Here is a 14,694-nt window from a genome sequence, read left to right as displayed (position 1 = left end):
TATTCTTATCCTTATTAATAATAATAAGAAGAAGAAGAAGGAGGAGGAGGCCTAATAATATAATAACTCTATTATAATATAAAATTTTCCTCTATACAGGAAATCAGAGTTTTCTAAATACAACAAAAATGGCAAGCTCTCTTATTAAGGTTCAAATACTTACCTCAAGGCACTGTCAACTGACACGTTTTCTCTGTCCTCCACTCTCCTTTCTCTCTCTGTCTTTTCCTCTTTTCTCTCTGTACCTGCTTGTTTCTGTGCCATGTTCCTGGTCTGTTGATGAAACTCTTAATGATTTTTTAGGAACTTAATAAACAAAGGTAAATCAAAGTGAATTTCAGACATCTCAGCAAACATCTCCTTACTCTGATGCTCCTAAACTTGACACTATGTTGAGATACCTCAATCTACAGTTCCAATTCCCGGTAATAATATCCAATTAAAAAATAACAATATATTTTTAGATGTACTGTATGTGGGAGATGTACAATAAAATATTTCGCTACCTTATTTTATATTTAATGTACAGTATGGAACCTGTCACAACGTATGTTCAATATGTTGAAAAGAATTACTTAATTTAATTCTGAAATTCTGTATATCAAAATATATAATTCTGCAACATATAATGGATGATGCAATATAGTGTATTTATTTTGGCCTTTCCAATATATCCTGCAAAACCATCATTCAAACCAATAATGTGCCCTTGATCTTCACAAAAAGGATAACGTTTTATACTATGAAGGAACAAAAAATGGTTAATACCACTGAATATTAGAAAGAAAAAATAATGTTTTAGCATTTTATACATTTGACGTAGGATAAAAGTAGTTACCTCTTGCTACTTTCTTAGGGTGGAATTAACCTTTACTTGTTCCTTCGTACAATGCACACTGATGCGACTCACTGATTTTTATTAGGTAACTGCTTTCCTGGAAATCCATCTACAAAGAACAAGAAAAGTAAATGTGAATAAATTAAAAGCTGTCTATACCCCATTTTAAAACCCCATTTTAACTGCAATCAGTGACTCGTAAGGGCCTCAAGAATATCACCTCAAATTTACAAATGCCTTACAAGGTTCTTATTTGCTGTTACTGCCAGTATCATACAATAGTTGCACCATGTCCCTTGGTGCTTCAAGTAGAATAGCATTGAAAACACCTCATGCCCTAATCTTTATTGAGTAGAACAAGTCCTTGATGAACTGAAACAATGAATAAGGAAGAGATGCTAGAAATGGAATGGCAGAATATTCCTGAACTATCAGCAAAAAGATAGTGGAAACAGTCCCTGCTTAATTGCTAGGATAATTCTAATAACAATTAAGGCAAAGGGTGGCCACAAAATTAATTATATTGTGAACAACTGTTTTGTTATTTTGAATTTTGTCTGTTAATATATAAATGCTCTTCATACCTTAATAATATTGATGAAGTTCAGAAGCAGATGGATAAATTACAAAGCAGTTGCTGAGGAGTGATGGAAAAACTCAGAATTCCTAGTGGCATGATAAATGCAAACACTGGAACATTGGTGTCTGATTATTGCCACTTCGTCTATGGAGAGAAAATATTGATCTTACCATTTTTCTCACCTTTCATGCTGAGGAAAAAGCTTCTTGTTGAAAAATGACAATAAGGCTTTACTGTAGCTTCAGATGTAAGGTTGCAAATTTTAGTGTGTCATACATTTTGGAGTAGTCCAAAAAAGTCCAAGACAGCACTTGTTCTAACAGTGGTGATAGATGTTAGATGTGGTGAAAACTTCATGTTATTTATTCACTTGCATTTGTTGAAGCTTGATGTGGGAGAATATTTCAAGAGTAAGAGTTTTTTTACAGACTTTTGTACAAAATTATGTTATAAAGCTGAGATTCAGGCTTCTTTTTTAGAAACTATTAAGTGCTCCCATTATGATTTAATTTGTTTTTTCATTTGCTCCATTTGTATTTACAATATGCCACTGAGATAATTAATTGTCATAATTGAAGCTTAACTTTAAGTCAAAGTCGTTTGATACGATCTGAGATAATATCACTCGGTTGCTTTTGTTACTTAACATTAATGAAGAACTCTTGGATGACTAAAACTGACTAAACTGTATAGAGAAGATGTAGATTGGAGTATACTAATGTCAAAGGGATTTAAATGTTTACATTTGGGAAACTGAATATCTGACTTTGACTAGAGGTCCCACCTACTGTTATTTAATTTCAAATGTATTTCTTTAAGTGATAGAAGGCTTATACTTCACCAAGAAGTGCCTTTCTGTAAACTTCAATATTAAATACTAAACAGTTTTGATTAAGTTATGCCTCATATCTAGGGATTACCAAACATAATTTTATTTTATGAAAGAAATGATGTATGTAAACAGAGACCATAGTATTGTATTTTTGCAAAATTGTGAAAGAGAAAAGGTCAACAACAGGAAGAAGGTCAGATAAAAGGCTACTGTTAAGAAGTGCTGTTTATAAAATAAACAAGGCAGACAGGCTTAACATCTACTGTATATCTGAGTGGTGAAATCTAACTTGGAATATAGGTGTTGCAGGCCTGCTTACTACTGCATCACTAAAAGACCCATGTGTCCCCTAGTGCACACAATCGGACGTATGCCTGGACCACATCACTAAAATCTAAACAGGATCCACTCTCTTTCATTTCCTTAGACAAAGTAACTTTAGCAGCTGTGGTAGATAGGCCAGGAGATCAGCCTTACTTCAATCAGCACTTCAGACAATAATAAAATATCACCACGTGCAGTATGAATTGTTCATTAAAAGTCACAGGAATATTCTTTAGCTAGATACTATGCATTTACAATGATTTCAAATGAAGATGCATTTAAAAATTAAATAATATATCAGCAAAGAACCCAAAGCTTTAATTGTGTAATAAACTGGGAATGGTAGATGTGAAACAGAATATAAATGATCCATACTTTTTTTTTAGGAAAAAGACAACAAAAAACAGGTTATAATTAACTGATCAATAACCATAGAGAAAATGGAGTAAGGTTTAATGAAGAACTTTATTTAAAATAATAGTAATATTAAAACATTGCAAAATATATTACCATTATTTGATATATAATAAAACATTTGAAATGTTTAAAACAAAACTGAAAACAAAAGAGACCTGCAAGAGCAAATGCCTTAGAAAACAATCTTTGCAACATTAGGTTTTTGGCTATTGTATAGCCCACTTGAAATTTATCTTATAGTTATGTATAGTAAGGGCAATAAAGTACACTTATCTGTGTACAATTTTACATTAATGTTTACGATTTGAAATATTGTTTTATGTTAAGAAACCTTGAAGAAAACCAAATTACAGGGGGTTTGTAATTTATTACATTATCCCTTATCTTCTTTATTTTCAATGTGTGTGCAATTGTATACAAAGTTCATGATATTTAGTATAATATAATATACATAATATAATAGTGTAATATAATAAAATATGTATAGCTAACCAAAACCTCACACTGCTATTGTTTTACTTTAACTATGCAATGTGGTGAGAGCTGGTATTTTAGGAGCACAATGTATCATTAATTTTGAAAAATGCCAAAGTTGTATTTTACCCAATATTTTAAATTACAAAATAATTACCACCACATAATATCCAAATTAATTATTATTACCACCAAATTTTCCACCAAAGTTACTGTAGGTCCAAGGGACCATTGATTATAAAGCTTCCAATTTACATTTGAGCTGCTGCCAATTTGCAGTAAATTGTGTAAAACTGTAAATTTTCCTGAACAAAATACAAACTCTTTCATAGTTTAACTGAAATAATTTAAATACCTAGTTAAAATGTTCAATTCAACTGATCACTACTAACTGTAACCTGTTTCAAACATCAGTTTCACAAAATTAGTCTAAATTTGAATTATCTTATTATTATATATGAATTATCAACACAATAAAACAATATTTTGCAGATCAGTTTGTTGAAGTATAGTTAGGAATTAGGCAGAGTACACAGATTACCACAGGGACCACTGCTCTTTCAGATTCCAGGCTTTTAAACTAGCTACTGTACAGTATGTGTAAGTTTGCAGATGATACAAAAATAGAATGATTAGCAAACACAATGGAAGAAGCAAAGGAAACTCCAAAATGTTAGATTAAAGACTGGGCAAACATCCATCAGAAGATGTTTAATTTAGTTTTTGTAATCCTAAATCTGGGTAATATAGCACTATGAACATAAGTAGTTCAGGTGGGTAGCTGCGTCAGCATGGGTAGGCTGCAAAGGAACAAGTAATAGGTTTATTCCATGCTGTAAAGAGAAGAAAGGAAACACAACATTTCCGCTGTGGAGCCTTCTTCGGGTGTGACACCCGACTGCTCACTTCTGTGTATGTCAATACTTGATTCAGCTTAACTAGTAACCACAAAATTACCTAAATAGGCTAAATGCAGACATTTTTAATTTATTATTCAAGCATATTTACTTCAGCATTAAAGTTTTTTACAGTTAGCTTATACTTAACTCAGGAGAGAACCATGCATGAAAATGGCAATGACTATTAAAGTGAGATAAAGCAGTTCTGATGAACATTACATTTTTATGTTATTGTTATATTAGATACTGTAGCATAACACTAAGAAAATTAAACATGTCCAGATTTTAATCATCAGGAAATAAGGTGATATATTTTGTTGTAAAAGACAAGTTATCTGCCACAGTTATTGTTGATATTATCATTATTATTATTCAAAACAGTTAACCAGAAAAAGATAACAAAAGCAGTAAGATAAAATAAAAAGCTAGTGACATTAGGAAGTGCTGATTATAAAATAATTAACACATGTTTGAACGACGTTTCCTGGGAGATACAGTTGACAAAGTATGTACAATAAATCTTTCATTTTATTTTTTTATTGAAAACCAGTTTAACTGATAACAAACATGCGAATTCACTCAACAAGCAACACCACATTTAATTATTAGTCATTCAAATTTTAACATTCATCAAGGTTTAGACAGCAGCACACGTTAATGTGTTCATATTTACAAAACACATTAAATTTTAATTCCAAAAACATAACAAGAATCTATGTGGAGTGAAACAGTTTTGAAATATAGATTCTACATCAGGCTTGGAAGTCTAATGGAGGATAAATAGGTTAACATCAAAGATGAATAGGGCTTACTCTTTATCAATTGTATATTATGTTTTTCATATTTCTTTAACTGTTTTTGGAACAACTTTGTGTTGGAAATACATAAACAATTAAACAAGTTCTCATTTTAAAATTCGGCAAAACAGGCAAGGCCTTCACTCAGTGTATTTTTTAAATTCTGTTGAAAAAATGTAATGTCCATATTAAACACCATTTCTTTACTTTCTGAAAATCTATTTTAAAATAATTGATATGGATATTTCTAATTATTAAATAAAGTCACAGAAGATGAAAATATTGCTTACTTGATTAAGATAATCAACACCATTATCTGTTGGTATAAAAAAAAGAAAAAGAAACCCTACTGAAAAATAAATCAATTCTCCAATTCAAAAATAAATAATACTATCAATATACAAAAAAATCTGTCATTCCCATTTTTGACAAAGATTTATTCCTGCCCTCATGTACGTTATGAAATATATTCTGGTTGTCACACAGACAGTATCACAGTTTAGGTTCATTTATTATCTATAAAGGGATTATAAATAGTAGGAAAGACCTTTTCTGAAATTTTTAATTAAATTATATTTAATACTGCTCATATCACAATGATTACATCACAACAACATACTGCAAATTATCAAAAACTGTACAGAATATTACAATTAATCTAAAATACGTTACACTGCTAGTGTTAAAAAAGAAAAGTGCTTTTCCTTAAACCAGAGAAATATGGCCAGCCTTCCAACACATAGAAAATGGCCATATAAATTTCTTTAAGTAAGACTCCATTGATAAGTCCTGAATGTGCTGTAATCTATTTATCTGACAGAAGCAAGTAGTTTCATGGTGCTTCATCAACTATGCTGACTGGAAGCCAGATACTATGATATTCCTAAGAAATTGAGCCCCAAAAGTGCTAGAAGTCTACAGATAAGATGTGCTGTGCTCAAAACTTACCGCTAGTACATAGAAAACTATTAAATCATAGCCGCAAAGGGTTCCTGCTCCGTAGGCAGAAATTCTGTAAGGGCTAAAAGTCCTCCAAAACTGTGAGATCTGTGTGCTTTGAATGACTGCACAAAAAGTAGATGTCTCTCATTCTAATCAGCACAATTTTCTTAAGCTAATTAGTCTTTTGCTACCATAAAGGTATAGTTACTTGAAGCCAGTCTTGCAACAGAGGTGAGCTACTGAGCAGGATGTCAGCGGTGCCTGTAGTTCCTCATAAGGGGTACAATGCAGGAAGAGGGCCCTGAGAGCTTCAGGAATGGATGACACAGCAGTTCTTGTGCAGTGGCTCGTTGCGAAGGCTCCCTCACCAGCATCAAGTCCAGAAATCCTCGCAGGACAGACGACACCTAACACATAGAATACAAATTCAGAATGGGAAATCTGACAGGGTAGTCATGGAAAAATATAAGACATCTATGTCTATACAAAGTTATTAAACACCACGTCATTGTTCATATTTACAAAATTATTTTTTCAGGAATGCAACTAGTTACATAACACAGAATAAATTAAGTTTGGAGTTTTTAGGCCATAATTATAAATTTGAACAAGTTTTTCTACAATCACTACTTATTATTACAATAGGAGAAAATAAAACCATTAATGATGCTGAGATCTTTTGTCACAAAAACAAATATTTCCAGAACTTGTTTAGAAAGTTTAGATTATATAATCCTATTTCTCAATATGTCTCTTATTTCTTAAAATCTTAAAATGATATCTGAATGCATGAACATTTCAATATCAGAGGATTGTGCTACAGTACATAGTCAGAACAATATGGGTGGTAAAACTAGGTTCAAGCAGGGGTAAAATACTGTAATTTTCCAATATGTGGAATATATGTTTACCATATTAATGATTCAATTGAATCAATCCAAATTATGCATTTCTGAAATAATACATTTCGTTCCAAAATTAAGTGGCACATTTATTGGCACCTGTGTTTTCAGGACATAGTGTACCCTCCTCTTGCAAGGATAACAACACTGAGCCTTTTTAAAAATGTTTTATGAGATTAGAGAACACATTGGAAGGGATCTTATAGCATTCCCCCAAACAGAATCATTCCAGATATTTGATATCCTTTAATCTGCTTTTATAGACTGCCCACTTCAGTTTCAACCACAGGTTTTCAATGGGGTTCTGTCCAGAGACTGAGATGATCATTGCAAAATATTAATTTTATGGTCAATTAACCATTTCATTATAGATTTTGAGGTGTGCTTTGGGTCACTCTCTTGCTGGAAGATGCACTTGCAACCACGTTTAAGCCTCTTAGCACAGGCAACCAGGTCTTTTGGTTAAAATATCCTGGTGCTTGGTAGAGTTCATGATGGCAATTAAGTTAACAAGGACCCTAGAACCAGCTAAAGCAAAATAGTCACATAACATTAAAGATCCACCACCACATTTTACAGTAAGCATGATATTCTGCTTATGACACTGCATATACAGGATACATCTTGGTTTTTTTCTGAGCATAGCACTCAGTTCCAATCCAACTGCGAAGGTTGTTTAGCAAACTCTAGGTGCTTACATTTGTTGGTTGGTCTGAATATTTTTTCTGGCTGCCCTTCCCTATAGTCTATTGGCAAGGAGGTGGTGACTAATTGAAGATTTGGAGACTTTGGTGAACCCAAGATGCAACTAAGGTCTGTTATTCTCTGACTATAATTCTCTAACAACCAACAACTTTTGGTCTCTTCATTTGTGAGTTCTTTGCTTTCATCCATGGTTATAGATTTAACATGCATGCTACCTGATTTTTATATCTACAGTAATGAAACAGGAAGCCATGGAAAGCCACAATATACTGTACTGCAGATTCATACTGATATTAACATAAAAAGTAGAATTTTAATGCAGGTTTAATCTTGTTTCATTACTTAGAAAAATCTTTGGGGGTGTCAAGAAATTAAAGTATTGCTTGTTAACATATGAAATATAAAAACAAAACCAATATTTCATTAAAATATTCAGTGCTATTCTAAGCGGACATGAAGAAATTGTATGGTGTTTTTACTTAAGTGACTAAAAGTAGATTTACATAGCAAAAAACAATATGCAACACTTTCTACTGTCTGGGTCACTGCACTGCTTCTGGTGTGTTCAGTATATCAGTGTTGTTTTGCCCTTCAGGGAATTTGATCATGGCTAACTGTAGGCTAACATTAGCATGAACTCCAGCTTCAGTATAGTGTAGTGCTACTCCTCAGATGACAAAAAAACTCCCCTATGCCATAAGGCTGGGCCTCCTGCTGCAGGAGAATTTTATTGCTATACAGATTACAATACAGACTTCACTTTTGAAATGTGGTTACTTGCTCGATTTAGTGACCAGAGTTTGATTCCTCAACTCACCAGCATATTTTGCAGTAGAGAAAGAAAATTAGAATTGGCATGGTGCATTGGATCTTTGTGAAGCTCTGGGGTTTTCAGCTCCCAAGAAGCTAATAGATTCAGAAAAAGGAGAAACCCACTTGTGAGATGAGGTTCTCCCACATTTTTGTCCCCCAAGATCAATAAGGTGCACCCTCATGTCTTTCAGGTTGAAGCTACTTTAACCTCTTTTTCTCTTTTGAGGTATATCAAACCACAGACAGATAACATTTAAATAATTTTAATTGCTTATGGATTACCACATTCATGAAACATATAATACTAGATGGTAGCAGTCTACAAAGTTAGTAGACCCAAACCTTATGAGACTCCTTTAACCTTGGAGGTAGGTTATCCCGTATCCTCCTCATAGCTTGGAGAGGTGGCTCATTAAAATAAGGAGGCTCTCCGTCTACCATTTCTATGACCATGATCCCCAGGGACCATATATCCACCTGTAAGGAAAGTGAAAGACAGCTGAAGAAGGCCAGCACCTGTTGGAAATTTCGGCAATCACAAAAAAGATAAAAAAAAAGAGAGTGCAGAAAATTCTCTAATTCATTTAAAACTGCACACTCAAAAGTTATAACATCAAAAATGAAGTAATTCCAAAACTAGAACAACAACAATTTCTGCATAGGCAAGCTCTCTGTGCCTCTCTCCTCCGATTACTTTTTCTTTTCATTTTTTAATTATTCAGTTTAAATTTTTTACAGGTTAAAACAATCCACCTCTAAAGCCTACATTGTAGCTCCAATAAATATCACTGAATATCAATATCACTGAACTGGAGACCCACATTCTCAAAAGACAATAATGTAAGCCAAGTGGCAGTGTATCTGGAGATTAATATTTTCTTTCTTTGCACTTTTATATTCCAATGCCATTTATACAAATATGCATTAAAATAACTATTGTGTTAAAATGGAGCTGTTGTAAATATTGTAATTCAATCAGGCCAATTTTATTTGTTAAAAGTATGCCAAATTCTCCTGCCAATTATATTCCATTGAAAACAGAAACATGATAGAGCAAAAGAACTATGAACATTAATATTTAAGATATCATCTATAACACCTAAAAGAAACTGTGGTTCAGTATAATTCATATATATGAAGCTATTGGTGGATACCAGACCCAATTATCTTGAATTACTTTTTAGAACAGGCAGAGTAAAGGTAATAGTAAATCACCTTCTGCATATCATTTTTTATTATATTTTAAATGCCTGTAGTGAAATGATTAATGTTCAAAAGGTGTGTGCTTAGTTTTAATTTGAAAGATTTAGACATTTACCTCAGTTCCATATGGTAACCTAGAAATCACCTCTGGTGCCATCCAGTAAGGTGTGCCAACCAGTGACTTCCTTTTAGGAACCTCCTTGGATACTTGTGCACAGAAGCCAAAGTCTGAAAGTTTGATCTGTCAAAAATACTATATGCTTCAGTTGAGGATCACAATCATTATTGTACAAATTCAAAACAGTACATTTGTTTTGTAAAATAAAAAGATAATGAAGGTTATCTGCCCAATACATACCTACTTCATTTTTCTTTTGAAAATTAATTTATGTAAATTCATTAATGATTAAAGATATGTTTTCATGATAACATCACATATAAAATAAGTGTAATGTAAGAACCTAACAGCCACTAAGGTTCATTTTCATTAACCATAACAGCAAATCACACAATGAAAATAATAAATAATACTAATAAGCCAAATGAGTCTTGCATTAACATACCAAACTACACTTTTGATGTGGAAGTTTGTCAGCTAAATGGGAAGCAGTTTTATTAGGTGTTGAACAATTAATATAATGTTTGTAATGTATTCTCTATATACCCCATTCTCTTCACTTTCTTCATTTAAATGTCATTCTAAAGAACATAGTGATTTCTGTTTCTACCTGAGTCATTTACTTTTAACCTCTTTTTTTGAAGATATGGAAACGATGGAAGGCAAGTGAAATTCGAATAGCCTTTCTCTATTTTCTATTACTTCTTGCTACTAAACTGTTAACTATGAATTACAAATATCCATACCAACAAACATTTTTTTGAGTATTAACATTTAAAATACACAAATATTTTAGTAATCTAAAAACAAATTTCAAGCACAATTAACGATTTTCATGAGGCATGAATAAGTAAAACTTCAAGGAATTAGGACTTCTTGTATAGCTAAGTGATATCAGAGGTGTTAGCCGAGGAATTGAGGAGGATATGTAATAATCGTCCTCATATTACATATGAGGATATATGTAATAATAAACCTTACACATGATATCACATGACATCAATATTCTTTGCTTTTAAAGATAATGTTTGCCTTGTCTAACATGTTGCAACATTAGCTTGACTACATTATAATTATATTACAGGCAGGTTTAATCACCAAAAATATTATAACACAACAAGCATGTATGATTCATTGTCCTCTTGAATTCATAAGAATTCAACCAAACAGCTATGTATAGATTCAAACATTATAATGAACTGTATATAATGAGAAAATGTTTGACTAAAAGAAACAGCACATCTTAATTAGCATTTGGAACAAAACATTTCATTTCAGCTAAATTACATTAGATCAATTTTGAACAAGTGGAATAATAAAAGATGTTTTAAAATTGTAATTGGATGCATTCTTGCATAACAAATGCCATTTTAGCCTCAAGAGATTCTACTTAAAAATGCCTACCCTTCCATCGCTTGTAAGAAGTATGGAATCACTCTTGATATCCCTGTGAATAACACCTTGCGTATGAAGGTATGATAAAGCTTTCAATACTGACAAGCAGACAGTGGCTATCTGCTCCTCATTCATCCTGAAATGCAAAAAAAAAAATATATATATTAGGAAAGTTTTAGTAAAGTTGAATACTGGTTTGGATAAAATCGGTTTGATGTTGTGTTTATGTCTATCAAACATATTGTATTTCTACCCTGTCTTTCGATGTTAGAAAAAATAATTCACTGCTACAATTTTTTAATTCACATGACCATGTTATTTAAAATCTTAAGAATTACACCTCAGCTTTCCCTTCTATCCTATTTTGTTAGATCTGGTATATTTCAGGCTACAAAGATGCATTGGCAACAGCCAAGAAAGAAAGGAGAAAGAGTGATTGTCAAATGTACGGTTCTGTGAATTAATGCCGTGCAATGTAGATTCAAAACTGACATGAGCATAGGATACAGAGAAGCATCTGTGATGGTTGAGTCTGGTTGAGCATGGTTGAGTCTCATGGATTTCAGTGGTAGGACAGCTGTTCTTCATACGTACTGTATATAGATTATATACCAAAGTGACAGCAATAAAATTGTTAAATTTGCCAAGGATACAAAACATGGGGCAATGGCTGAAAAAGTACATACAGTACATACCAAATTAAATTCAATGTTATTTTGCAAATAGGTTAGAAAAATATAAGACAGGGCTGCACAACCTTTGGCCTTTCCAATTCAGATCCATTTTGAAAGTATGATACTAAAATGCACTTCATTGCTATATCAGTTCATCTTAGTATCAGTTCCAAATCATAAAGGAGCTGGTTGTAGCAATATGTTTGAAAAACCAGATTGGAAAGGCTGTAGATGACCAGCTCTGATGTACTTTAAAATCATATGACAGGAATCATAAAATTAGAAAGAGATGGGCACTGTATAAAAGCAACAAAATAGAAAATGTAATGGCAATTTACATAGCAAGTAGTGTACAAAATGTGTCAAGATATGTTGTGCCAAAACTGTACAATAGACTATGCAAAATTATGCAAAATGTCTGCCTGTAGTTGTACAAAGTTTCCAGAAAACTTTCTCCGAAAGATAAAATTAATATAGTTTGTGCCATGAGTTCAATATATCAACACCTTGCATGAAGTACTTTAGATTTTTTGCATGTTACCATAGAAACTATCTGCATTACAAAACTTTAAACAGACACATCAGATCACAAAGCAGCAGCAAATGAAAAATATATCCACCTTAATAAGAATATTATCATGCTGGCTTGATTAAATTAGCTTGTCATTATTGATTACAAGATTAATAAAAAGCATGACATATAACCTGTAAGTACTACAGTAATATCAGAGAATCTGATAAACAGTTACTTTTCAGTTACTAACAGTAAAATGTAAAAGAATAAATGATGTTATATCATTTTGTGTATGGAGAGAAACAAAATGCTATATAACTTTGTATTTGTTTTTTTAATTACTGAGTATAATTTAAAGAGCTGTTTTACCCTGCTTCTGCACCACATTCATTTCCACAAGGCACATGAGCAAAAAACAGACAGAATGAAAATAAATTAATGATGTATGAAAATGTTACAAATAATAAATTGCGCATAAACTGTAGGGTGCAGGCAGCTTGTAAAAAGACAAAGATGATAAGGCATGCTGTGAAAAATATTTTTTTATGGCAGGAAAACATTACATATTGGTAGGGCTAGTAAAAATGAAGAGAAATAATGAACTGGAATCTTTTAGTCAAATTTTTATTCGAGAAATGAATCTGATGAAAATGAGGAACGCAAAAACACATTCATTTGATGCATCTATAAAAACCTCAAACAATTGATTACTATAATTCAAAAATCATTTAGAGCAAACATTTACCTAGCTTAGTTGATGGCACAGGTCTCTATACCTCCAAAATTTTCAGTGTAATTGTGATGAGCAACATGGATAATCTTAAACATATCTGACGCCTAATTTTGTTTTGTCTTGAATAACGGTTGTAATTAAGTTTATATTGCCAGTATTGTCAGGTTATACATTGTTTTTAAAAATAAGTGTAACACAGTATATCAATAAAAACGTTTCATGATTTACGGTCAGTGCCTACAGAAGGAATTCTTTCAATGCTTCATAAATTATAACACAACCTAAATGGAGCCTGACACATATAGTTACAGACTTCTGACTTGTTTGATTAGTTTCTTCACTGGAAAGCAGTCAAAATCTGACAGTCCCTCTGCATACAACCTTGAACCAGACTCTTACTCTGCCTTCTCTTCTTTCTGTGGTTTTCATTTTGTTGTTGCTACCTTTTTTGCTTTTTAGCCAAGCTCAGAATCAGCTCTCAGGTGCTCACTGCACTTGCACAAGAATGAGCATAAGGGCCTATTCGTATTCTTAAAAAATAATGACACATCTTTCAATTAAATAATTCCTGAAGTCTCATTTCTGCAGTACTATACAAATGGATTATGGTACACTGCTCAATTGTAGTTGTGTGATTTGCTATTTCCAGGTCATGCTGACAACATTTGTGTGAATAAATAACACAGCTTTGAATAGTTTAACTAAAAAGACTGGTCATATAAAACTTTAAAAGCAACACTTTGCTGTTTACTATAATCTTCACCCTCTCCCATCTCCTTGTAATCTGAGAGCGAGAAACAAAAGGGCTTGTTCAGAACATATTGATATTTGTTATTGTATATATATTTTTCAAATCAATTAACTATGTAGAAAAAGGAGACATATAATGATAAAATCATCATTTTTTCTACATATATATGGGTAAACAATTTTCTATTTATATTACAAAATATTAAGTAATGATGTGGAACAGAAAACCCATGTTTGCTGCCTGATCCTATTCCATGGACAGTCTTCCCCCTGGCTCTCCCGCCTTACTCAAGAGAAATTAATGATCTTCCTTCAGTTCCATCATGATCTCCCCAAGGAGCCTAAAACCATTAGGTGTGGACTGAATCATGAAGTAATATAATCAAACATTTTGAAACTCAAAGGAATATAAACAACCCAGACATAAAAGACCCTGGCAGCTAATCTGGGATGTGTCATGATGTGGGGGAAGTACTAAGAAGCAGAAAATCTGATTCCCCAACACCTCTCAGACAAAGAAAATAACACATGTTCATCTAGTATTATTTTAACAATTTGGAAATAAAAAACTGGGAAATAGGTGTTGCTGTACACTGCTGCGCATAGCTTTTACCGTTGAAAGCTTCAGATGACACTCGATTGAAATCACCACATTAATTCCTAATTAACACTAGTATGAGGTACAAAAGCTCCACATAATTCAGCACCAATCATTACACTTCCCTGGCAGTAGCCCAAGTCTAAATGATGGAGGAGCATACTGTTTACAAAGAAGTGGGAGAAC

The 14,694-nt window shown here is 32.6% G+C and overlaps 1 protein-coding gene across 4 annotated transcripts in view; it reads right to left on the bottom strand.

Moving 5' to 3' along the window:
• Nucleotides 1-4,805: 4,805 nt before the first annotated feature.
• Nucleotides 4,806-14,694, bottom strand: part of pak5 (p21 protein (Cdc42/Rac)-activated kinase 5) — a 118,111-nt gene continuing 108,222 nt past the window's right edge. For all 4 annotated transcript variants that reach the window (XM_088625568.1, XM_088625567.1, XM_088625569.1 and 1 more), the window contains 4 exons: nucleotides 11,249-11,375; nucleotides 9,842-9,967; nucleotides 8,866-9,000; nucleotides 4,806-6,510 (listed from right to left, as the gene is read on the bottom strand). In XM_088625568.1, the coding sequence (XP_088481694.1) occupies nucleotides 6,355-6,510; nucleotides 8,866-9,000; nucleotides 9,842-9,967; nucleotides 11,249-11,375 (544 nt within the window). In that variant the 3' untranslated portion in view covers nucleotides 4,806-6,354. The remainder of the gene's footprint in view (nucleotides 6,511-8,865; nucleotides 9,001-9,841; nucleotides 9,968-11,248; nucleotides 11,376-14,694) is intronic.

The sequence above is a fragment of the Lepisosteus platostomus genome, chromosome 3 (assembly GCF_059453375.1).
Source record: "Lepisosteus platostomus isolate fLepPlt1 chromosome 3, fLepPlt1.hap1, whole genome shotgun sequence".
Taxonomy (NCBI): Eukaryota; Metazoa; Chordata; class Actinopteri; order Semionotiformes; family Lepisosteidae; genus Lepisosteus; species Lepisosteus platostomus.
This window is presented reverse-complemented; position numbering and strand designations above follow the sequence as displayed.